Source organism: Drosophila virilis, chromosome 2 (assembly GCF_030788295.1).
Source record: "Drosophila virilis strain 15010-1051.87 chromosome 2, Dvir_AGI_RSII-ME, whole genome shotgun sequence".
NCBI classification, from domain to species: Eukaryota; Metazoa; Arthropoda; class Insecta; order Diptera; family Drosophilidae; genus Drosophila; species Drosophila virilis.
This window is the reverse complement of record NC_091544.1, coordinates 30,414,420-30,437,187: the sequence shown is the minus strand read 5'-3', so window position 1 is coordinate 30,437,187 and position 22,768 is coordinate 30,414,420. Positions and strand designations below refer to the sequence as shown.

The following is a 22,768-nucleotide window of genomic DNA, read 5'->3' as shown; positions in this document are numbered from 1 at the left end:
TCCAGAGATCTCCAACAGATGTTCGACTATTTGTGGGCAGTGTAAGATTCGGAATATGTTCGAGGATTTTGCTTTTAACCCCGCATTTACTTCCACCCCTTTAGCATTAGTTCGCTGTCTGAGGGTGAGGCTCTGTCCGACATCTAAGTTCCCCATTGAAATAAAAAATACTTATGGTTAAGCATTCAGTTTTGCACTTTTTCTAATTTCTTTATAAAACAGATTGTGTAAATCGTCAATATACATATTGAATTTATTCTTTTTTTTTTTAAGTAAACATTGCTACATAAATACAAAATTAGGAATTTAAATGAGCTACTTAAGAGGAGCTTAGGCAATCTAGTTAACAAACACGCGTATATACAAAAAAAAAAACTTTAATACTTAAAGCAAAGAAATTATAGATTGAATACTTAAGCAGTGTTAATGTCTGGCGGAAAAATTGAAATTTCTTTTCGGCAACTAAATTTGTATGTCATGGCTAAAGCAAAAGCACTGAAGGCACTTTATGTTAGCAAACTGCACTACCTCCATCCTCTCTAACTCTCACTCTCTGGCTCTATAAAGTGCAACAATTTACAAAATAATCTGATTTACTAGTCGATAATGCCTGTTGCTCCTCGAAAACTACAGCTTAAATTCATATATTTTTTTGTTACATGGGGGGAGTGCGGGGTCATCAACAAACAACAGGCTAGTGCGCAATCAGTATAGATTATCAGAGTTAATTTATAGATCGTCTGGGGGCATGGCCACCGCATAGATAGCAAATCCAATGAATACAATGCCACCCACAATGGTGACAGTGCGCACCGAAATTTTGGAGGCCACCAGACGACCGCCAATCACAGCCAAACCAGTGCAAATGCAATGGCCAAGAATGCCGCCAACAATAACACCATAGACGTCCTGAAAAAGTCAATGAGCGGAAATTAGTAAACGAATATACCCAATGAAATGGACACATTTGAATTTGGAGCACCCACCTTGCTAGCAGCCAGAATGATAGTTGTCAATTGCGAACGATCTCCCCATTCGGCTAGAAAAGTCATCGTAAAGGCCTGGGCAAAGATACGCATGGTAAAATAGGTTGCGCCACGACGTTGCACCTTGCTGCGACGTCCGCTTTCCGGATCATGCACCAGCGCCGTGTTGACATCACGATCCAGCTGCAATCAATTCAAGAGCCAATGTTAAAACACATCTCAAGTCACAATTTGAGTTTAGTCTGCTTTCAAAAACTAGATGAGGCGTATGTGTGCAAAGGAAAAACAAAGGGAAACAACGAAAACGGAACTTGCACAATTTAAATAGAAAAAAATTTGTTAAATGAAAAAAAAATATATATATATATATATCACAAACGATCACTTCAAAACAACAAAAGTAAAAAAAAGGACGACACATGCATTTACATTTGTGTGTGCGCAAGTGTGCGTGAGTTAGAACGGTTTGGCAATGGCATAACCTAAATTGCAACTATGCGGAATGTGTGGAAATGAAACAAGCCAAAATTCAATAACGAATAACCCTAACCGCTTGCACCGAGGCATATGCTATTTACTTTAAAATAATATGTAATTTAAAATTAAAAATAGAGCTCCTTAATGAGTGTGGGTGACTGTGGGTGTGTGTGTGTCTGTGTGGGTGTGAATAATTTTGTTTTGGGTATTTGGTTGGAAAAGCAGGTGAAACGTAGATGAAACAACAGGTGTTAACGTTGTTGCTTGATCTCTAACCCGTGCTTTAAGCGCGGCCTCCTCGCTGTCAACGCTGCCACTCAAGCTATGCATGCTATCGTGCTCAGCTAGGGGAGCACGCGGCTTAGCCTCATCGATGTGGCCAGTTTCGGAATTGGGCTCAACGGAAGCATTGGGATTGTTGTTGTTATTGTTGCGTGGGCTATCACAATGGGTTTGTTCGGTCTGGTTCGATGAGGCGATCGATGCCGAGTGCGTTGGACTGCCATGGAACGTTGCCATTTTCAGCTGTTCCACAACACGTCCGCCATCCTTGAGCAGCACCTCGGTGTTATGATAGTCCACATCGTTTCCAGTTTTATCACAGCTCGTTTGTTTAACATTAGTTGAGTTATTGGTGGTATTGTTATTGTTATTATTGTTGACGTTGCTGGTGGGTTTGCGTTGGCGATGCTGCATCTCGGAGCCGCTGCTCGAATTGGTCTTGGGCACAACGACCACATTGCATCCATGTATGAGTGGCTGCTCGGTGGCATCCTCCTTGTCCTCCTTAACATATTTGCGCGACGCTTTGCGCATAAGCTGTCAGTTTTATAAAATATTATCGGGCGTTTCGATTACGTTTCGAGTCGGGTTTAACACAAGGTTATAGATCAATTTTTGTTTGAAAGAAAGAATAATTAAATTTGACATTAGCTAAGTTTTGTATACAAATCGCAAATTGTTGGTTTTTGCTGAGTAAAATTGTTTTCGGGTAAATTGTTTTTGCGGTTAAGCAGCTTTTCAAAATTAGTTAATTTTTTTCTTGAGTTTATGGAAAATCTTCTGTACACTTCACGGACGTGCAATTAGTCACATAGGCGCATGTGTGCTTGTGTGTGTTTTGTAGCATATATTATGCAAAATATAAAATATCAAGTTCTGCGCGTCGAACGCTCTTTAAAGTATAAGTGTGTAAAACCTGCATGCGAATGATCGATTAATGTGAACAATCGATTTCTCTTGTTAACAAAAAAAAAAAAAATAGTTTCAATGCCAGCTTTTCAATTGCGTCAACAATTTGACGTTTCGATTTAAAATTCATTGTCAGCTGGGGGATTTTTGGCTTTAAATAGTTAAAAAAAAATATTATTAATAGGTCGCACAATAAGCATGCTATTTAGCTATAATTACAAAACGAAACATGAGAAGTTTTACGGTTCGCATTCAATTAATTTGTTGTTGTGAGGAAGAGAGCAAAATGAGTTAAGACTGCAATTTACAAATATGTGTACTAGAAATACGAAAGCTTTGTACAGGCAAACGTGTCAACGAGCAAATGAAGTGATCGCCTTTAATTGTTGTTGGTATTGTTATTTGTTTTTCAATTAAAAATAAAAAGTGTTGCCTTGAATTATTTACAACCAATTAAGCGTAGCTATTAACAAAAAGCTCAACTAAAATACTTCAAATATTAACAAAGCGGGTATTATAAAGAAAATAATATTTGGGCATATTTTGTACACTCTAACTACAGCCAAAGCATTTACCAAGTAAGTTAAAGTATATTTAGAGATCGTACTTACCTCATCCTCGCGCTTACGCAAATCGCTTTGTACCTCTTCGAGCTCCTCTTGGGCATCGGTAGGTTTCATTTTGTAGGCATCGTACAACATTTTTAAACCAAATAATAAAAATAATGCAGTTGATATATAATACGTGTAAATCTGTCGAAAGATAAGCAACCACATTTGAATAGATATTTATCACATTACATAAGCTGCAGTTTATACCTTAGGAATAAAGTTTGCTGCCAAGCCAAATACGCATGAGAGAACCGTCATAAGGGCCAAGGCGGCAATGGCACCGCCAAAGACTATCAAACGCGGGTGGCGCATTGCCATTATGGCAGCAATAAAGAAAGTCTTATCGCCTAACTCTGTTAATAATATAACAGAGATCGATGCTGTAAAAGCATCGATAAAAGTGCCCTTTTTCTTAGTATCCCGTGTCGGTTCAACTTGTTTCTCTTGTATTCCATCCGATTCCGTTGGCAATTTCACTATCGACTGTTGTTCCACATTCTGCAAAATAATAAAAGTGAATTGATTACAATTTGCTTAACAAATTTTAGTTCAAGTTCACTCACCTGCTGTATATCGGCTATAATTGCAGCATTCTCATCCCCATCTGGATTCGATTCGGCTGCACATATGGTGGAGAACGTGAGCACCACCATTAACGCCATTGCCATATGCCATTTGGCCGAGCGCTTTAGGTATACATTATGTCTGGTCGTTTGCCAGAAATATGATTGGTTTTGTGACATCTTTGTGTGTTTGTAATTTTATTCTCCCTGCTGCTGCTAGTCTCGCATGCGAATATGTTATCCGTGTCTAGTTGCTGTAGGTATACTTGTCCGCTTCGTCCGGCTTACTGAAAAGAAATGAGTTGGCTATAGTTAAAGCGTTCTTCACTCAGAATGTGCACAAAATCAGCCAAATAGCTAATCAGGCAACAAGTGTTCTCGCCGCAATGACTATTTGTATATGGCAAACACAACGATATCAAGTCCAAGTCTGCGTTGAACAAGTAAATCTGGCGGAGCAAACCACCAAATCAGCCCCTCACCAAGTGTAATGTCTAGATAAGCGAATACACTGCGTCAAGTGCCGGCCTATTGTGCTGATATGGTCAGCCCAAGGCAGATCATAACATCAGCACAGAAATAAACATTTGGGTAATTCAACATTTACAAAATTTAGGTGTATATATTTACCAATACACCAATATAATGCCGTATATATATATTGCATGAATATGTATTGCCACTGGTCGGTTCTACGTCAGCGGCACCAACCGAAACTATTGATTAGATAAAAATATGTGCCAGAAATTGGCAAATGTTTGCCAACGCGAAACTTAGTTACTCTTGGAAAAGTATGCTGTTATTTCGGTGACCCTGTTAACGATAATGTAACATCTCGCTCACATGTTAAAGTGACAATTTAATTTGAATATTGAGTACAATTTTTTTTTAATTTTTAAATAGATTTATAAAAGAGCGCCATTAACAGAGACCTAACATAGTTATGTTACAAATCACGCCATCTGTTATTCTTTAACATGCTTCTGTTAACTGTGAGTTTTAATAATCAAGTGTTACATTAGCAAGATTTGCAAATGGCTTTGTATATATGTATGTATATTCAAGATTCCAGGTTTTTGTGCAAACTCCTTGACCAAGTTATAATACCCTGCTGACGTAAGGGCATACGAAGCCACTTAGAAACCATACGTGACCAATTGCTGACATACAAAATATCTCTTATATTCGTATAGCACAGATTTATACGTACAAACATGTCTCTAGGCTATATTTAGCAGTCAATGTTAATGAACACGTGTTCGAACTGTACTCCTTTGATCAGTCACAAGCTTAAACGCTTTTGATATGATATTTAATTTGCTTAAAGTTGGAAGATAGGTTTAACGCATTTGCATAGTTGTATACACAAATACAACTTGATTTATATTAATTTATGTTTAATGCGAGTGCACAATTGCGTTTTAAATTTTAAAACTTGTATTATTATCCTGTTTATAAGCAAATCAAGAACTGTGCAAACACAGTAGATGCTCACATAGAAGCTCGTTTCGGTTACAGAGATGATTTTGTTTTGTAAAAAATTAATACTTTTGGAAATTTAACCAATGTTATTAAATTGATGCCACGTTTTAAATGATTGATGTCAATAAGACCATTTGATGAGGATTTGTGAAAATTGTATTTTCAAAGTTCTTGATAAGAAAATAGCAAAATTTTTTTTTTGTATAATGAACAACGTGGTTTGGATCCCGTGGTTGCCATTCGAACTTAGTTTCATCTTGCCAGAAGGCCACAGTAGCCAGTGCTATATTATCTTGTTTATATATTTTGTTTTTGCTTTCTCAAAAAAGAACCCTACTATGGGCTAATTCCATTTCTGCTTAATCATATTAATATATTTATGTATTTTTTTATGGTGTACTTTTCTCTATGTGCTTCCCATTTGTTTCAAATAAATCATCTCTGTCGGGTTTTTGCTACAGTCATCTCATACTTTTTATCTCTTTTATTTGCAGTTCCAGTTTATAAATATTTGTATAATAAATAAGAGATTAATTGGGCACACTCAACAAGCTTAGCAAAAGACGCAATTATAAATTTTTCGGTTGAATAAAAATGTTTAGCGGTAAATGTGAGTGTGTGTAACTACGTAAACAGGCTCGTTACGTAGGACACATGGATGACAGCTACAACTGACTTTGTTGTTGCTGTTTATGACGTTTCGGCAAACGTAAATGCAAAACGTAGCGAAATGATCAGCAAAACGATGCAGCGACGTAAGTAAACAAACAACGCCAACGACATCGTTAACAATATTTAATTAATTTTAAATGGAATACTCGAATTACAATACGTACACATATATGGACAGAGACAAGAGCTCATATTACTTATATAATTCTATTGCAAAAAAAAAAGTGACAGGGCAACAACAACAAATGAAAGGCAAGTGAGCCGACAAATCAATTGACCGTTTCGCAGTCGCCAATACCCTGTAAACGCATAAGGGGGCTGCATATATAGCATATATTATTGAATCTGTATTTAATTCACATCTATAGACATAGATATTAACCCAAATAGCTGGCTTTTGTGCAGAGTATTTTACAACTACGCACACTCGTTTATGCAATTTTTTTTAATGGGTATTAATTGCAGCATTAACATCACAAATAGCTTTAAGAAATTATTTTAATTTTCTTGTAAATATTGTTACTTGCTGGCATTGATTTTCATTCGTTTCCTAATATGCATACAAAAGTATATATATATACATATATACGATACAAATACAAGCACCCATTTTTTTGCTGGTAGTCTATTTTATGCGCACAAATAACGGCATTAATTGTGCTGTGTTGTTGGCCATTTATCAGCCAATTATAGCTGTTTGCGTGGCATCCGACTTCGGATATGCGTGTTAATCTACACCGCATATTGTGTAAACTTTCTAAGGATTTAACTTTGTATTGTAACACATATATGCACTTTGTTTATATTTTGTAATTAACATTATGATTTGGCTGTTTTAACAGTTCTAACTTTTTTCGCACACTTGTGGCATCACTAACACTGCGGCGCTGACGATAGCAAAATTTGCGAGGTTGTTTTACTAGATAATTATGCAAGTTTTGAGCGAACACATTTTTCGAACCATAAGAACGCATGCTGCTTTTAATGCACATCTTATTTATATTTAAGTATAATTAAATGAATATGATTTTAAGCCAATCAATATGAAACACTTCCTTACATCGCCAGAACTCTTTTTATTAGTGATGTTAGTAAGTCGATAGTACCGATGTATCGGTATATTGTAACTTCTTGACTTGCTTAATGTACGCTACGTTCTCACGTAACGCAAAACTTATCGACGTAAACGCAAAGAGAAAGAAAATGCGCGCGCATTTCAAAAAAGAGGAAGGATTTATAAAAACGAAGACTGATTTCCACAGATCCTTTCTGTTAAGAATAAGCTGCATGACTTTTAATATTCGAGCTAATAAATAAGAATAAGAATAAGATATTGTTTGCGTAGTGCGTCACTATTAAGCAATACATTTAATCGCCAGAGCAAGCCGCATAACTTTATCTTATCTTAAGTCTCCCGTATTTTCATGTTAAATTTAAGTGTGCGTGTTCGCTACTGGTAGATAAATTATCATTGGCCTACAAGCAAAAGAAATTTGATAAAAATATTGTGTGTCGATTTTTAAACATTGACATGGAAAGCAAACCATATAGTTTATTTAAAAAAATTAACATAAAGTAATAATCGTAAATAACAATTAAATGGAAATATGCGTAAGCTATAATTGTTTGATTTAAGGCTTTTGGAATATACGTTTAGATAAAAAGCGATTTTTCTGTACTGATCAACATGGAATATTAAATGCGGCTAGTCAATAAGTGTGCCAAATGGATTGGGCACTAATGTGGGTTGCTTCTATTCCTGAATGTCATTGTCCTCCCACTTTGACATCGCCCTCATCCGTAGCGGCTGCTTTCGTCGTATCATTCTCTCTGGCGCATTTGCGTATAATACTATTGAAGTACTTGTGCAGACCATATCCGAACAGGCGCACTGGTCCAATGACTAAAGCATGCATCAGATTTGTGAAGAAGCCATCCCAAGGCATCAATGCGCCGCCCAGCATTGTGAGCAGCCAACTTTCAGCGCCCACCGTGGAGATAAAGTTTCCTTGCTGTAAGAAACCCAATTATTATTATGGAAATTGTAATAACAGCCATAGCTTACCAGCGCATCCTTGAGTATGACCTTGGCCATAACTTCAGGCTCGATTAGACCACCGCCGCCAGAAATGATTTTAGTTTCACGCGGCTTGGATTTCTCCTCCTGCTCAAAGCCCGGCGTATTTGTATCGCAGGGCAAAGCCAATGTGACCGAAACACCATGCACACGGGACTCCATCGCAATTGTCTCAGCCATGGCGCGCAGCGCATACTTGCTGGCGGAATAGGGCCCATAGCCATATATGCCAAACAAAGCCGCTTGGGAGGAGGTTAGCACAATGATGCCTTCGCGAGCCTTCTTCATTTTGGGCAGAACATAACGTGTGCAATTGTAACTGCCAAAGAAGTTGATATTCATCAGTTTGTGTACATCCGCAACGGCCACCTCTTCAAACAGGCCGCAAATGGCAAGGCCCGCACAATTGATCAGCGCATAGATATTGCCCGCGCTCTCCTCTAGTTCGCCAAGCACGTCTGCCACCTGCTCATAGTCGCCGGCAATGTCCAGGCTGCGATATTGAAATTTCTGCTCTGGTCGCTGGCGAATGACTTCCATTAGTGCCACGGCGCCACCTGTGACGTGCAACATGTGGATACAGATATATATAGAGAGAGTGAGAGTTGTTCGGTAGTGAAATTTGGTAGCTTGAATTTCTGGTTTTCCACTTACTCAACATTTTCTCGTCGCGGGCAATGACTGTGACATTGGCTCCTTTCATGGCACATTCTACGGCCAGGCAGAGTCCGATGCCCTTGGAGCCGCCGGTAATTACCACGTGACGGCCTACAATGCTCTTTGGTCGCTTGCCCATGACAAATATGAATATTAGAATGTGTGTTAAAATTGCAATGGCCAGGCAAAAAACAACTTCCCAGGTCAGCTCCATAGTTTGTTGTGCCGCTGATATGAAGTTGACCGATATATGTTGGTAAAATATCGATAGTTACTGCAACACGATAGTCAGCTGGCAGTGTGGCGTTTGCTGCAAGTAGGCGCGAACGGTGCGGCGTTGCCAGACAGTTTAAAGTATTTATTAATAAATTTGCATTTAATGCGCTAATAAACCTGTAAAACATTTGCACATAATACCTTATAAGCGCTGTTATGCATGTTAATATAAATTTATTAGTTATATGTGCAGTCTACGCCTCTGCCTATTTAACATATGTTTGTTTATAAAGTGGTATGCAATTTTCCAGTGAGCGCCACAACAGCTGCCCAAAAGACGCTGCCCCCGGTAGCGCTGCAAAACTTCCAAGCGCTGCGTCAACTCCAACGCCGACGCTTTGGCTTCAATTGGGTGGCTTCGCGGCGTTTTTCAACCACTTTTCGTACACAGACGACGACAGTTAGCAGCACACTTTCAGCTCAGTCGTGTACGTAACGTCGTCGAGTTGCAAACGCTAGCGGTAAAGCAAACAATTATATTTGGCCCAATAGCAGCAGCAGCAGCGGCAGCAACGTTGCACTGAAAGCAAAAAAAAATTGAAATGTGTGTTCAGTGTTAAGTAAATTTGTAGTGCAAACTGAAGTAACGGCAAATGTTGCGCTTCACTGAACGCTAATAGCAAATTAGTGCAGCAAAAACAAAAAAAAAGCAAGAAAACTAAACCAAAAGCGGCAAAGAGTATTGCATACCACACGGCTGTCATGAAAAATAGATATCGATTTGCTGACTGACGGCATGTGGTGGGGGGCATTTAAAGCTATTTCTGTGTGTGTAATAAAAACTTAATATCAAATTTCCAAAGTTACCGGAAAAGCTGCACAGACATTCACCCACTAACATTGTGAATTAAGCATTAATTGGCTCAATTGTGTGACAGTTTCTGTAAGTGTGTGTGTTTGTGTGCGTGCTTAGGCGTATGCGGCGTTGTGTGTATGTGTGTGTATGAGATCATCATTATACGGCACTAGCCGTCGCCTGCTGGTATGCAATACTTCTTCTTTTAACGCACGCTAGCTTCCACTTATCCTTCTTCCTCTCGCTTCCACAGCTGCGGGCTCTATTGAAAGAGAAAAAAAGGAAATACATTTTGAAACTCGCTTGGTCTATGACAAAACAAACGCATTTTCTTCGCAACGCATTCTAAGGTGCGTGTGCGTATTGAGAGTGTGAGCGAGAGCGATAGAGAGAGAGCGGCACGTGTGTCTTTTTGTGTATGTGTTAGTTGCAGTTGTTGCGCCTTCACGACAACGCGAACAATTTAAGCAATTAAAAATATTAAAAAAATCTGTAAACGCGCGCGTGTTTATTTAATTTGTATTTTGATCATTGGGCTCGACAACCATAAAAGCATTTCCCTATGATTGGCTCATTCTGGAATCTGTGCAGAGCGTGCCCATCAATGCCGGTTGACAAGGTACATTAATATCACACTGAATATATCTTAGGTATCAATAATAGTTATCACATAATCACATTTTTTAATTTCATTTTACTTTAATGTGTATATATTAATTTGAGAGATGTTCAAGATTAAGTTAATTTTACAAGATTAATCTATTACATACATAATAGCCTCCTTCCATATTTCGATCAGGTTTTTTTTTTTAAGTCTTGTATTCAGTCCGGTCCATAGATATTCCTTAGGGTATATTCAATAAATCGTCAGGAAACGGTATGCGCTTCAAAAAATTGAAAATTAACTTAACTTTTTCTATTTTTCCAAGCTATGCAATAACCAGCTAATAGCTGGTCATAATTTGCAGTTTCTTAACCCACTTGCATCTATTTATTTGTTTTATTGGATCTCAGAAAAAATCGTTTGATTTATGGGCGACATAATTTTATTGCGTACTCCCGGCCAAGACAAGTCAAGCGGGCACGGAAGGGTGCAGACAAAATGGGGGTGACTAAATTTATGACTTTACTCGAGAGGGTGTTGCACTGCTGGGGGATTATATCGTGGGATTATGGGCAAAAAATGTTTGATTTAATGAAATTGCAGTCAACAAATTGCGAGAGAAATAAATAAAATCAATTATATGGTAATCCTTTTTCATTAATGTGCATTACTGTCGCTTGAAGGTATTAAATATGGAGCTTATAATAATATCACACAAAAACTTCATAATTTATCATTATTTAATTCACCAATTTATTATGAATGAATTTCATTTAATCTTTGAGAGCACGTTAAATTGTTTGATCTACAACAAAAAATATTTTTGTAAATTTTCGAAAATCCATTTCCACGGGCGGAAAATGGGTGGAAGTTTGAAAAAGTTTTAGAAAAGCACAGAATTCAGCCGGCTGATATCACGGAATTATTTTTCAAAGCTTAAGATACCGTAAATGTCAACGCACATCGACATAAATTTCAATTTATGTGCACCATACAGAATTTTACCAGCCACAATCCTTGAGAGTGTCATAAAAATTGGTTAACTATATAAACATGCAATGCTTCTACAGCGCACAGCCAAGAAGTAGTCGACAATATGAAAAAAGCAAATCTGTTGGCACAGAATAAATTTATGTACATTACGCTCGACACCAGACGCGTCAGCAATGGGACAGACATAGCCAAAAAAAAAAAAAAAATCAATAGCCATATGGTGTAGTCTATGTGGCCTAAAGGAACTTACCACGGACTCCGTTAGCCGTTAGCGGGGCCGGCCGGGCAAAGCGAACCGGCGCGCCGCGACAACGACAGGCAACGAATACAATCTAAGCACGAAACAAGAAAAATAACCTCGCCTGGCTTTCCAGTCATGGTATTGCCAGGGTAGGTGTGGTGCGGGGTGGGGTACTTTGCAGAACAGCTGATTCATCAAATTGCGAGTCGTGAAAAGTATGCAATGTTTTTTTTTTGCTGACGCTTCCTGTTACAGCTGTTGGAAAAGAAAAAGAGAGAGAGAGAGAGAGAGCGCGCGCGCATTTGCAGAGAGCGGCGAGAGAGCCTGCTGCACAAGCAAGTTAGTGAGATAGGGAGCGTAAGAGAGTGCGACTGCCGGCTTTTAATATCTTGAGTTGTTGTTGTTTCTGTTGGCCATATGACGTGCAAAGGCAGATTGTCTTGCGGTATTACATCAGCGCAGGGCAGTCAAAACTTTTATTCTGCCACCTTCCACCTTCACCGTCACTTTAACAGCAACAACAACAACGAATACAACAACGACATCTAGCATTGCTTTCGCTGGGGCGCCAGTGCGGCGTACTCCCTTACAAAGGCCTGACTACTGGCTGGTCTTATCGATTCGCTCGCCGTACACATGCTACTATGGCACTTAGTCACACTCGCTAAGCTAGTCAGCTGGCGACGCCCAGTACAAATGCATTGCTATTGTAGTGCTTATCTAATGTAAGGCGCACACACACACACTCTAATACCCACACGCGCACACTTGTTGTTACTGTTGCCTACACGTGTCCTTTGTCCTGCTGTGTGCTGTGTACTCTATCAGCCCACATCATCAATATGCAGCTTGTGGCCAGTAGACTGACCATTGTTCCATGTTGACCGCAGTATTTATGGCCGACTCGTTAACTTAGCTGCACTCTTTTGGGTCATTTATGCCACATATGTTGCCGTTTAGAAATAAATATACTCATTGGTATACCAAATTCGTCCCAGTTGCTACAACCAGGTGGCATGCTAAGCTGCCAGTTTGCTTAGGTTGCTTAGCTTAGCTGAGTGTTGAGGTAAAGATTAATGCAAATTTAAAGATTAAAAGCATGTCTTGATTTTCTATTCGTAAATTCAAATTAAGTACAGTATACCAGTGTTTCAAGAAACCATACAGCGAGGAATCAGGCTTGAAATTCTTTTCGACATAAGTTTTGTTATTATAAAGAATTCAAAGAAACAATATAACCAATTTCTGTACTAAGCTGCCCAAGCGTGAGCATTGTAACTGACCTAAATAATTTTTACTTAGTTCTCTTTCTTTATGTTCTTGGTTTTCACACTTCAGTGGACAGTTCCAAAAAGCGTTTTCGCACATTAACTGAAATCATTGCATTTCGATTGGCCATTCAATTCACATTTCCATTGTGCATTCAAATTGCGGCAATCAAGTAGTTTGCACTCTCATTTACCACTGCAATTTGCACTCACCTCACTGCCCTGCAGCTCGCTAATCTTCACCGAACTGGTGGCAAACCCCTAAAGGGAAGCCCATGCCGAATGCCCCAGAGCCACAGCTTCGGCCACAGACTAACGAATAGGGGAACATAGAAGTTCACTCGAATGTGGCCAATCTCCATGGAGCAGAGCACAGCACAGCGTCGAGTGCATTGCGAAACTTTTCTAATTATATGTGGTCAGCTGTTCGTAATTGTTTCTTTTCTTCAGTCTAAGGGTACTCAACCAGACGATACTCTTGTAAAGTAAGAACGCAAGTGGTATCAGAATTTGAGTATTATAAGTGATGTGATTTTCTGAGCTTTGCTCGAATTCTGTTAAAAACTTGAAAAGTTGTTTGTGGCAGGAGTCTTACGTCCAGTAAAATCGAATGCTCAAGGAAAGTTTTCCCTTGTTGGTGACTTTTCGACGAAAACCGCAAGACAGCAGCTTTGCTTAAGTTTAAACCAGTTAACAATTATGAGCACAAACTCTCAAAATTTTTTTTGATAGTGGCATATTTAATACGTTTTTATAGCCTGGAATTCTTCTACTTCCTTGTTGCAAATACTTTCATTAATTGATAACTAAATGCAGCCCACAATTTAAAGATAAATTACTCTTTTATAATTTAATTTTGGTGTCTACGATTTGTTGACTGACAGTCATTTTTTTATTGGAAGGTAAATTTAATTTCTGAATATATATGCGCAGACAGGTACAAACTTGTACCAGCTGAAAACAATAAAAAACAAGGAAACAATTGTACAATTTGCATGTTTTTTGCGACTCGGTAGAATTTCAACTGTGTAAATTTTTATTTTGCTGATTGCCTTTACGTGGCCGCATGTCAACTGCCTTTAAGCTGTTGTGTATAAATTCGTATACCCTGACGTAAGGTATAACGATTTGCTCATAAAGCTAATTTATTTGATGAAAGAAAATCGATATAGACTAAAACTATCTGAAACTAGGCAACAATTTGTATTAACAAAACTGGAAACAAGTTCGTGTTACACCATATTTAATATCAAAACTTATTTATAGGGTGTTTCTGGCTGCAGCTAACACTTTTCTTATTTTGGGCACAACAGTTTTTTGTTCTGCCATTTAAATATTTGCATATTTTCCGCACAAATCAGGCAATCGCATGCAGAACGCGTATAACATTTTTACCATATAGAAAAGTTCTTAGTTTATTTTTCGTTTATTTATTTTCCTCGCGTTTAAGTGCACTTTTGCGTTGAATTTGGATATCTTTTTGCAGACTTTATGAGTCTTTAATACTTGGTTTTCTGCTCGTATTTTTCGGTTGCAATCTGTTATAAAATTGCTTATGATGTAATAAAATCAATGTTCAAGAGAGTTGAGATAGAGATTATTACTCAATAACCTTTAAAATGTATTTAAGGAAATACTATAAAAATAAATTTATAAAAATTGTATATGAAAAAGTATTAAAATGAGAAAAAAAGAGATATATATATAATAAAAATATATAAAAAAGAAGTGAGAGAAATACGGCTAACGATTGAGGAGGATTGAGAAAAAGGGAACCCAAGAAAATAAATTGATATGAAATATTTTTGAATACCAGATACTTGTATGTATATGCTATTCTGGGAAAAAGGTTTGTATATAAAAGTTTTCAATATTCTGGAGTCTAGCCTTATAGTTGCTCAGGCCATTACATGTGTGTTCCTTGACATTGAAATTTTTTAAACTAACAAGCGATTAACTAGGGACAACTGTTTAGCTTTCGGAAATAGCGATTGGCATGCTAATCAAAGCCAATTGCTTTATTGATTTTTGTGCCAGTCATTAAAACCTACACGAATTCCCAGCTAGTTTTTGTAATAACACGAAATGTCTGTCAAAAGCTTACACACGCGCACACCGGCAAAATAAACAGTAGTTCAGGTGTTTAGAACTCTGCACAGAACTTTTTCCATTAAAATGGTGAATTTCTGTTCTTTTTTCGATTTTCCGCTAATGGATATTAGCAGCAATTGCCTCTTGCTATAAAAAAACTGTACAAAACAAATTTAATTACTTTTAATTAAATTGCAATCTTTAAAAATCAGCGTAAAAGTGCCGTCAGTATCCCACATGCTCAGGAATCTCTGGCAGCTCTCCCTCTTGCATATTACGTCAAGTCAACCTGACGTGGCGCATCCGTCAACATCCTGTCTCGTCCTGGCTAGCGTATTTCAATTTCAATTTTCTGCCTCTGAACTAATGCAATTATAATAATTTCCGTACGTAAGTGAATGGATTAAAGGGCCGATGTCCTTGCCAGCTGTGTGAGCTCCAATGTGGTGCTTTTGCATTTGCCGCAGTTACCCCCGAGTTGGCTGGCGACCAACTTGCTGCCTGCTGTCACCGTTGATAGTCATTTTATGATATATTTATTTTGAGTTCAGGCAAGTCTTCAGTACCTTAAAATGGATTGTGGCAATAATTTGAGGGCTTAGAAATTTCTTGAAAGGTTTCAAATATAAGCATAATATGGTAAATCATGATAGGATAGCAAAATGTTGCAATTAAATTGCAGTTGCGAATATAACTTAAGTCCCTGTACATTTTCCAGCTCTCCCCCCAAAATTTCTCCTTTAAAAAACTTTGCACCCTAAATATTGTATAGTTCGTGGCATACTACAAATCCATTAAGACCCCATTGCAACAATTGCAACATATTTTATTTGGCGGCAGTTGCCAACAGCGGTTCGAGCATTTGCCAAGTAAAAAAATCTGCGAACATTACGTATACGCAAATAAGGTCATATATGCGAGCTACTCGCGCAAAATGCCAAGCTACCCCTGTGCCTGGCACGCCCTCAGTCCTTCTGCTCCATATGCCACTTAAATATTTTACGCTTTTGTATTGTTAAGCAAAAGTTCTTTTATTCTCGGTCGTTGCATTTCTAACGCAAGAAATATGCAAACGCTGTTGAAAAAAAAAGGTTTTATATTTTTGTACAGTGTTTAATAGGTGTGTGTTTTTGTAAATTTCTGCCAGAATAAAGTGCAAAAAGTTAAAATAGCTCGCCATGAGCCGACACTTAAGAACTCAAATCGCTGAACATTTAACATTTCAAACAAGTTTCTTTAGTCACAAAAATTAAGCTGTAAATGCGCGCTTGGAATTAATATTGTAGATTTTTCAGATAGGGCTTTGATAAAACATGGTCTATGCGTATAAGTTTTTAAATTTTATTTAAGGGACTTGTTACTTGATTTGCCGCTTCAGTTTTCAGGACAATTGGAAAGAATGCTTAAGTGTGCGTTACGTTTTTCATTTTACATTTATTTCATTATAAATTGAAAAAGATTTAATTAAATGAGATGGTAGAAGTATATCAATAATAAAAAATAAATATGTATAATTTAAATAGGAATTGTATAATAAATTAACAAAATCCTGCTATAATAATAAAATGTATTTAATTATATATGTATAAGCAATTTATAGGTCTAAATTAAATAAGAATGACCTACATTAATCAGACTCTAAGAAATCTTTGTATGTCAGAGTATAAAAATTTTGAACTCTTCCATTGTTATAATCTATGCAACCTTTATATATCAGATTAAACACTAAGCACATTTAGCATAACACTTCATATTGTTTTGACTTCTTTTGTTGTTGTAATTTGGCATTGCACTTTTGGTTAGAATTTCAAACCACTTTTGTTATTGTTGTACACAATGCAGCATTGCGATTACTTACAGCAGTTGTGTTGAGCCAGCGGCATCCACAAACGACTAGATTGCACTTAGTATATGTATAATACATATGTATAGTATGCAGTGCAGTTCGTTGCCTGGCAATGGCAATTTGATACAAAGCAAAGAAATGGAAATAGATATAAAGACTAAATAAGCGCACACAATGGGCAATTATTTGCACAAGTATAAGTAACATACATGTATATAGTTAGGCGTGTGTGTATTTGTATATACATACTTATATAACAATTTGTGTACTCATCGTTATTGTGTAGTATCTGCTGCATGGCCATTTGATGCTGCATTGTCTCAATGGCATTCAACCGGAGTTCTCAATTGCCGCCATTGAAGGATTTACTCATGGCTCAACGAGTTCAACTCGGTTTAAGTGAAGCCAGGCAAAAGTTGTTTGATTATGTAAAACGAAAAAGAAGATAAATATAATGTGTGTGTGTGTGTGTGAATGCTTGAAAAGTTAGGTAAGGTTAAGTGAGGTTAGGATGTGTATGTTAAAGGATAGGTTATGTTAAATAACGTGCGGATAAGTCATGGGCTATGTTAGGTTAGTTTAGGCTAGGTTCGTTTAAGTAATCTAAGGTAAACATAAGACTGGATGGATTGGCTGAGGTTAGTTTTATGAATAAATCCCTTTTAAAGCTACAAACTTTTTCCAAATAGCAGCTTAGACTTTATGTGACTGCATGTTTCTTTTTTCTTATTCTTTGATGCTTCTACTTCTTTATTCATTCACTCTAACGAGTTTGCGTTGTAGATTTTCTTTAGATGCTGCAATTTGAATTTCAACTTTCTTGTAGAATAAATTTCTAGAAAATCGCCGGTAAATAAATGCTTCCGATTGCGCATTTCCTGCATGGACGCAAACACCAGCCAAGAAGTGCGTAAGGGGAAACTTGATTTCCAATTTGAATACACTTTTTCACTTGTTACTTTAGCCACACCTTCTAGCTGCAAATTTTGTGACGGTGAATTTGCATGAAAACTCTAGCGCAATTTAAAGTTTTGAAGTGTTCTAAAACAGAGAGCAAAATGCAAATTTACGCAATGGCTAGAAAACGATGCGGTGTTAAGCTACACGATTCTTGTCCAGAGAACTTTTAGTATAAAATATATTTGCCACATGGGCATTCGGGCTTTAAAAATATTGTTATACATTTTTTTTTAAATAATTAAAGACTTGAATTGTTGTAGGTCTCAAATGGTACGTGTAAAAATTAGAATTACAATTTGGCCATTAATCAAATAAGTATTAGCATTAGGGCCAAGCACATGCGAAAGTATTAATGTGATTGCCTTTAGCTGACTACAAATATCGTTTGTCAAAGTAACGACACATGACAAAAATATGCGACAAAAATGTAGAAGGAAACTAAAAGAAACTTACATATTTTATTTACGATTTTTTCAATAAAACAAACTTCGCCTGGAACGTTGGCGTTTGTAAACATTATGAATTTGGCACAAAGTGCCACAAACACAGATGACTAAACACAAGACGAGGATGCTGAGAAAGAAAAAGAGGAGTTAGCTTAAATGGCGTCACCAGCAACCATCGACTCGTTCTAGTTTCTTTATTTTTAGCATGCTTACGTCAGTCACGGTTACATAAGAGCTAATTGGCGACCAACGAGGCGTATGCGTAATATTATGCTACACCTTGACGTAGCAAAGGAAAGTCAAAGCTTCAATTTTATATTTAATTCTTGTCGTCATCGGTCTAAAATTTGTGTACACAAACAAAATTTTTTTAGCAGTATCTATAAATTCTCATCGTCATCCTCAAGTAAAAGACCCGCCTGTGCCAGTTCGTGCTCCATTTTCAGTTGCCAGCTTTTGGCCATGCGCACGTCCGGCGGCTGCAATGCAGGCATCTCTACAAACTCTAGACGAGGATCACCAACCAGCACCCGAGCCAGCCAGCGAAAAGGTTTCTCAAAATTATAATTTGATTTCGCAGATATCGGAAAGTACTAGAAAAATAAAAATGAGAAATTTATTTTTAATTAGGTAACAAAAAAACATGTTCCTGGAATGTTGCAATTTTTTCGGCTTTTTTGATAAGGATATATTGAAACGCAATATCTGTTTATATGAAGAACTCTGTTTTGGAGTGACAGTTCCCATGATATGCCCAGATCTGGCTTACTTCATATATACTGTACATAAATGAATCTAGCAAGTTTCGGACCTTGAAACTTAAGGATTCGCTTGAATGTGAAAAGGGTAAATTGGAATGACAAAAAGCACAAAGGACTGCTAGACAAACTTTATCGACTTTGGCTTAGACTTTTATCATGTATTTAGTTATCAGCTTGTGGATCTCTCATTCAATGGATTGCAACAGTTACTCCGAATGATGTTCTCCCATTAATTCTACTCACCTGTATATTTTTCTTGCGATGGAAATCCAAACCCTTTGGCTTGACCTTGCAGTCCTTAATGTCAATCTTATTTCCGCACAGAACAATTGGTATGTGGCCGCAGGTACGCATCAAATCCCGATACCAGTTGGGCACATTCTTATAGGTGGTCCGAGAGGTCACATCAAAGAAGATAATGGCACATTGCGCCTGAATGTAATAGCCCTCGCGCAGCCCCCCAAATTTTTCCTGCCCGGCCGTATCCCAGACATGGAATTGTACTGGTCCGCGACTCGTGTGAAATTTCAATGGATGCACCTCCACTCCCATGGTGGCCAAATATCGCTTCTGATACTCGCCGGTCATGTGACGTTTGACAAATGTTGTCTTTCCCGTGCCTCCATCGCCAACCAGCACCAGCTTAAAAGATGGTATTGCATCACCACAATCATAAGCCATGTCTTAAAATCTCAATTCCAATCGGAACCGCGAATTTAACGAATGTAAAAAATGGTAAAAACTTGCGAATTTTAAAAATGTATAAAAAGAATGCTTTTAACTGTTAGAAAAGTCATTTATATTTATATTGCTCCCACTGACGCCTATGTAAAATGTAAGCTGATTAATAAAAATGTTATTTGTTAATTTTTTTTATTTGGGATAAAATTCTTTTATTTATAATTCATATGCTGTTACTGTAGTTTAGCAACTTTTATCAGTGTGAGGATTCATAGAAAAACTAGCTTTGGTTAAAGGTAGCTTAATTTAAATATACTCATTGTGTAGGATGCTTATGTACATGCTTATGTTGCTTCTTTTGGCCAGGTCTATAGGATAGGTATTCTTGAGCCTCCTTCTTAGTCGCCTCCTTAGCAGGTTCCTTGTCAGGACGTTTGGGTGGTGATTAATAAAAATCAAATGCAAAATGTTAATTGTTGAACCAGGCTTATCTTATAGATAGCTAAGATCAAAGTCTATAGGAAATATCATTATAAGATATAAAAACAAGAGTTTCTAGTCGGGAGCTTCCGACTAGGGGATACCCTGAACCCTCTTCCTTCAACATCAAATGCATATATATATTTTATTTTAGAAGCTATATGTCAAGTTTGGTGACTCTAGCTCTTATTATTTACCAAAATTGCCAAAAAAAAAACAGGATATCGATATCGATTTTTATCGATTGCTTTGAAACGGAGTAAGTTATCGATTATCGGAAATAAACTCGAGCTGCGCGGAAACTAGGAGCACCTACATCTAAAATTTCAAGTCTCTAGCTCTTATAGGTTCTGAGATCCTTGCGTTCATACATACGGACGGACGGACAGACAGACAGACAGACATGGCTAGATCGACTCGTCTATTGATGCTGATCAAGAATATATATACTTTATGTGGTCGGAGATGCTTCTTTCTGCCTGTTACATACATTTGGATTTCGCACAAATACAATATACCCTTATACCCTTTTTTAATGGGTTCAGGGTATAATAATTCAAACAAATAAGCGTGAAAGCTTTAACAATCAAATAGTTGTTGGCTTAATTAACATTTTTGAATGAATTTGAATTTCCTGTCTTTGGATAGTTTAATTATATTATTCAACTACAAGTTACTTAAGACACCCTAAGCACGGCGCGTGCCATCGATCGCATTGTTATCAAAGTCGTTATGCACATGAGTGCGCCAAGCGCAGCACACAAAGTCTCACTCATTCACACATACACACTCACTCATGCTCATTCACACTCATTTACACTCAATGGGCGTGACACACACACGCACACAGTAAATGCACTCGTGCGGCAAATAGATGAAAATAAAACGCATTGACAGCACTCGGCGCAAAATGCTTGTGAAGGCCAGAGCATAAGAGCATCGAATTTCATGTTAATTGTTAAGATTTTGAACAACATTTAAGCACTCGTATATTGCAGCAACAAATATGTTTACTAACATTCACGCGCAGATACATTCAGATTAATGAAGCCGCTGGCAATGACACTGACAGCCGCACATCTAAAGTTTCTCCGGGGTAGCCGGAGCGGTCACTGACAGGAAAGTGCAATTAAATGCAGCTGTTTGTTGTGGCTGTTGTTGCAGCATAATTTGAGTTTCATTTTACGTTAAAATATGCACAAAGAATGTTCCATGGCTTGCATAGTGTGTCTCTATGCAAAACTTTTCTGGTATTTTACACCGGAAGTGTTGCATTTTCTGTGGGTGTGCAAAAGTTTACCCGAAGTCTTCTGTTTGCCATGATGTCTAAAATAGTCGATTTAAAACTTTGCCCATGTACAAATTTAATATTTTAAGTGGATTTTAATTTGCAAATTATTTGTTTAAGTGTTACAATTAAGTTAAAAGGCAATGTGTGAGCAACAAAAGACTTGTTAGTTAGCAAATTGTTTTAATTTTGTAATATAAAAGCTCAAATGTGCAATAGTTTATCACGATTAGTGTTTTATATTTAATATGTTAAACTGTTTTTGCATATAATGTGTTTTATAGAGAATTAATCACATAAATAATTCTTAAATTTATTTTGGCCTGTATTTAATATTAATTTATTAAACCTCGCTGGACAATAATAAATTAAACTTAGCTATGCATATTATACATTTTGTGTAAACATGTTTTGTTTTACCATTAGCCAAATGTATTGAAAATAACTTCAAGTAAAATGTATACATATCGCACACACAGTGCATCGAACTCTCGAATTTACATGCACCAATTGCTGAATACTCGCAAAACATGTGTAAAACTGGGGAATACAAACTCCACCAACAAGTGAAATGTTGTGAACAGCAAAGGAAAATTATTTGCGTACATTTGGAATATTCAATCTTTGGCGAGGAAAACCTGCCCCACCCGGCACTGAATTCACTTTGCATGCGAAAAGTCTGGAGTGTTGTGGCTGGGTGTTAAGACAAAACGTGCTGGGAGCATTGGACACAGGGAAGTACTCACGTTTGTATTTAGAAGTATTTGTGCCATTGTTGTTGGACGTGAATGAACTCGGTAAATGCAAAGGATATTATGCATACGCCATGTTGCCCGCAGCTGTAGACTTTGTGCTGTGCCATTGGGTCTTTTCAATAAATCAGCCGTCAACGGCAATGTCAACGCAAAGCCATCAAATCAAAGCCAAGCAAAGCCGAAAGCCAAAAAGGATACAAATTGAATAGCGCAGGACACTGGATGATTCCGGAGTCAGGGAGTTGAGCTTATGTGCAATAAAAGCGTCTTAAAAGTTTAATGTCCCTCGCTTTGCGGTCACATACAAATGAGTTTCGACGTCATGGCTGGCACTGTGTGTTGTGTGTCTGTCTGTCATGTGTGCGTATGTGACATTCTTCTATATGCTGAAAGTTGCGCAATTTAACCTGTCAACAACTTTTTCATTTCTGTATTCAAAGACTTTTCTCCAGGCGAATACAATAATCAGCTGTCTGTTTGCTAAATTCCACTTTTAAAAGTTTTGTATCGAACTTACATGTACGCGGAAAAATAAAATAAAATATCTGTCTAAATTATAGTATAGT

General features: G+C 37.4%; 4 protein-coding genes across 15 annotated transcripts in view; 1 reads left to right on the top strand and 3 right to left on the bottom strand.

The window, feature by feature from the left end:
• Nucleotides 1–184: 184 nt before the first annotated feature.
• LOC6632655 (putative divalent cation/proton antiporter TMEM165) lies at nucleotides 185–7,069 on the bottom strand. Of its 2 annotated transcripts, XM_002056425.4 has the most exons (7): nucleotides 7,043–7,069; nucleotides 3,829–4,115; nucleotides 3,473–3,763; nucleotides 3,266–3,406; nucleotides 1,740–2,282; nucleotides 987–1,169; nucleotides 185–909 (listed from the first exon to the last, which is right to left on the bottom strand). In XM_002056425.4, the coding sequence occupies exons 2-7, from the start codon at nucleotides 4,006–4,008 to the stop codon at nucleotides 730–732; spliced, it is 1,518 nt and encodes a 505-aa protein (XP_002056461.1). In that variant the 5' UTR covers nucleotides 4,009–4,115; nucleotides 7,043–7,069; the 3' UTR covers nucleotides 185–729. The 2 variants fall into 2 exon arrangements, with proteins under 2 accessions (XP_002056461.1, XP_070063323.1); XM_070207222.1 differs by lacking the exon at nucleotides 1,740–2,282 and having other exon boundaries at nucleotides 7,043–7,060.
• A 418-nt stretch (nucleotides 7,070–7,487) lies between these two features.
• Kdsr (3-ketodihydrosphingosine reductase) lies at nucleotides 7,488–8,963 on the bottom strand. Its single transcript, XM_002056424.4, has 3 exons — nucleotides 8,714–8,963; nucleotides 8,048–8,616; nucleotides 7,488–7,994 (listed from the first exon to the last, which is right to left on the bottom strand). The coding sequence occupies exons 1-3, from the start codon at nucleotides 8,928–8,930 to the stop codon at nucleotides 7,749–7,751; spliced, it is 1,032 nt and encodes a 343-aa protein (XP_002056460.1). The 5' UTR covers nucleotides 8,931–8,963; the 3' UTR covers nucleotides 7,488–7,748.
• A 426-nt stretch (nucleotides 8,964–9,389) lies between these two features.
• The window catches only part of LOC6632743 (mediator of DNA damage checkpoint protein 1), a 36,376-nt gene continuing 22,997 nt past the window's right edge, over nucleotides 9,390–22,768 (top strand). For 4 of the 11 annotated variants that reach the window (XM_070207214.1, XM_070207215.1, XM_070207216.1 and 1 more), the window contains exons 1-2: nucleotides 9,405–9,536; nucleotides 10,042–10,407. In XM_070207214.1, coding sequence (XP_070063315.1) covers nucleotides 10,351–10,407 — 57 coding nt within the window. In that variant the 5' untranslated portion in view covers nucleotides 9,405–9,536; nucleotides 10,042–10,350. Of the gene's footprint in view, nucleotides 9,537–10,041; nucleotides 10,408–22,768 lie in introns of all 11 variants that reach the window. The other 7 variants (XM_070207221.1, XM_032433617.2, XM_070207218.1 and 4 more) reach the window with 5 other exon arrangements.
• Nucleotides 18,544–19,819, bottom strand: LOC6632744 (GTP-binding nuclear protein Ran). The gene is made up of 2 exons (XM_002056423.4): nucleotides 19,242–19,819; nucleotides 18,544–18,830 (listed from the first exon to the last, which is right to left on the bottom strand). The coding sequence occupies exons 1-2, from the start codon at nucleotides 19,677–19,679 to the stop codon at nucleotides 18,618–18,620; spliced, it is 651 nt and encodes a 216-aa protein (XP_002056459.1). The 5' UTR covers nucleotides 19,680–19,819; the 3' UTR covers nucleotides 18,544–18,617.

Coding starts and splice junctions, on each gene's coding strand:
- LOC6632655 (XM_002056425.4), bottom strand. CDS start 4,008: ATGTCACAAAACCAATCATATTTCTGGCAAACGACCAGACATAATGTA. Junction 3,764..3,828: donor TTATAGCCGATATACAGCAG/GTGAGTGAACTT, acceptor ATTATTTTGCAG/AATGTGGAACAACAGTCGAT. Junction 3,407..3,472: donor CAGCAAACTTTATTCCTAAG/GTATAAACTGCA, acceptor ATCTTTCGACAG/ATTTACACGTATTATATATC.
- Kdsr (XM_002056424.4), bottom strand. CDS start 8,930: ATGGAGCTGACCTGGGAAGTTGTTTTTTGCCTGGCCATTGCAATTTTA. Junction 8,617..8,713: donor CCGCGACGAGAAAATGTTGA/GTAAGTGGAAAA, acceptor TGCACGTCACAG/GTGGCGCCGTGGCACTAATG. Junction 7,995..8,047: donor TCATACTCAAGGATGCGCTG/GTAAGCTATGGC, acceptor GGTTTCTTACAG/CAAGGAAACTTTATCTCCAC.
- LOC6632744 (XM_002056423.4), bottom strand. CDS start 19,679: ATGGCTTATGATTGTGGTGATGCAATACCATCTTTTAAGCTGGTGCTG. Junction 18,831..19,241: donor ATCGCAAGAAAAATATACAG/GTGAGTAGAATT, acceptor TTATTTTTCTAG/TACTTTCCGATATCTGCGAA.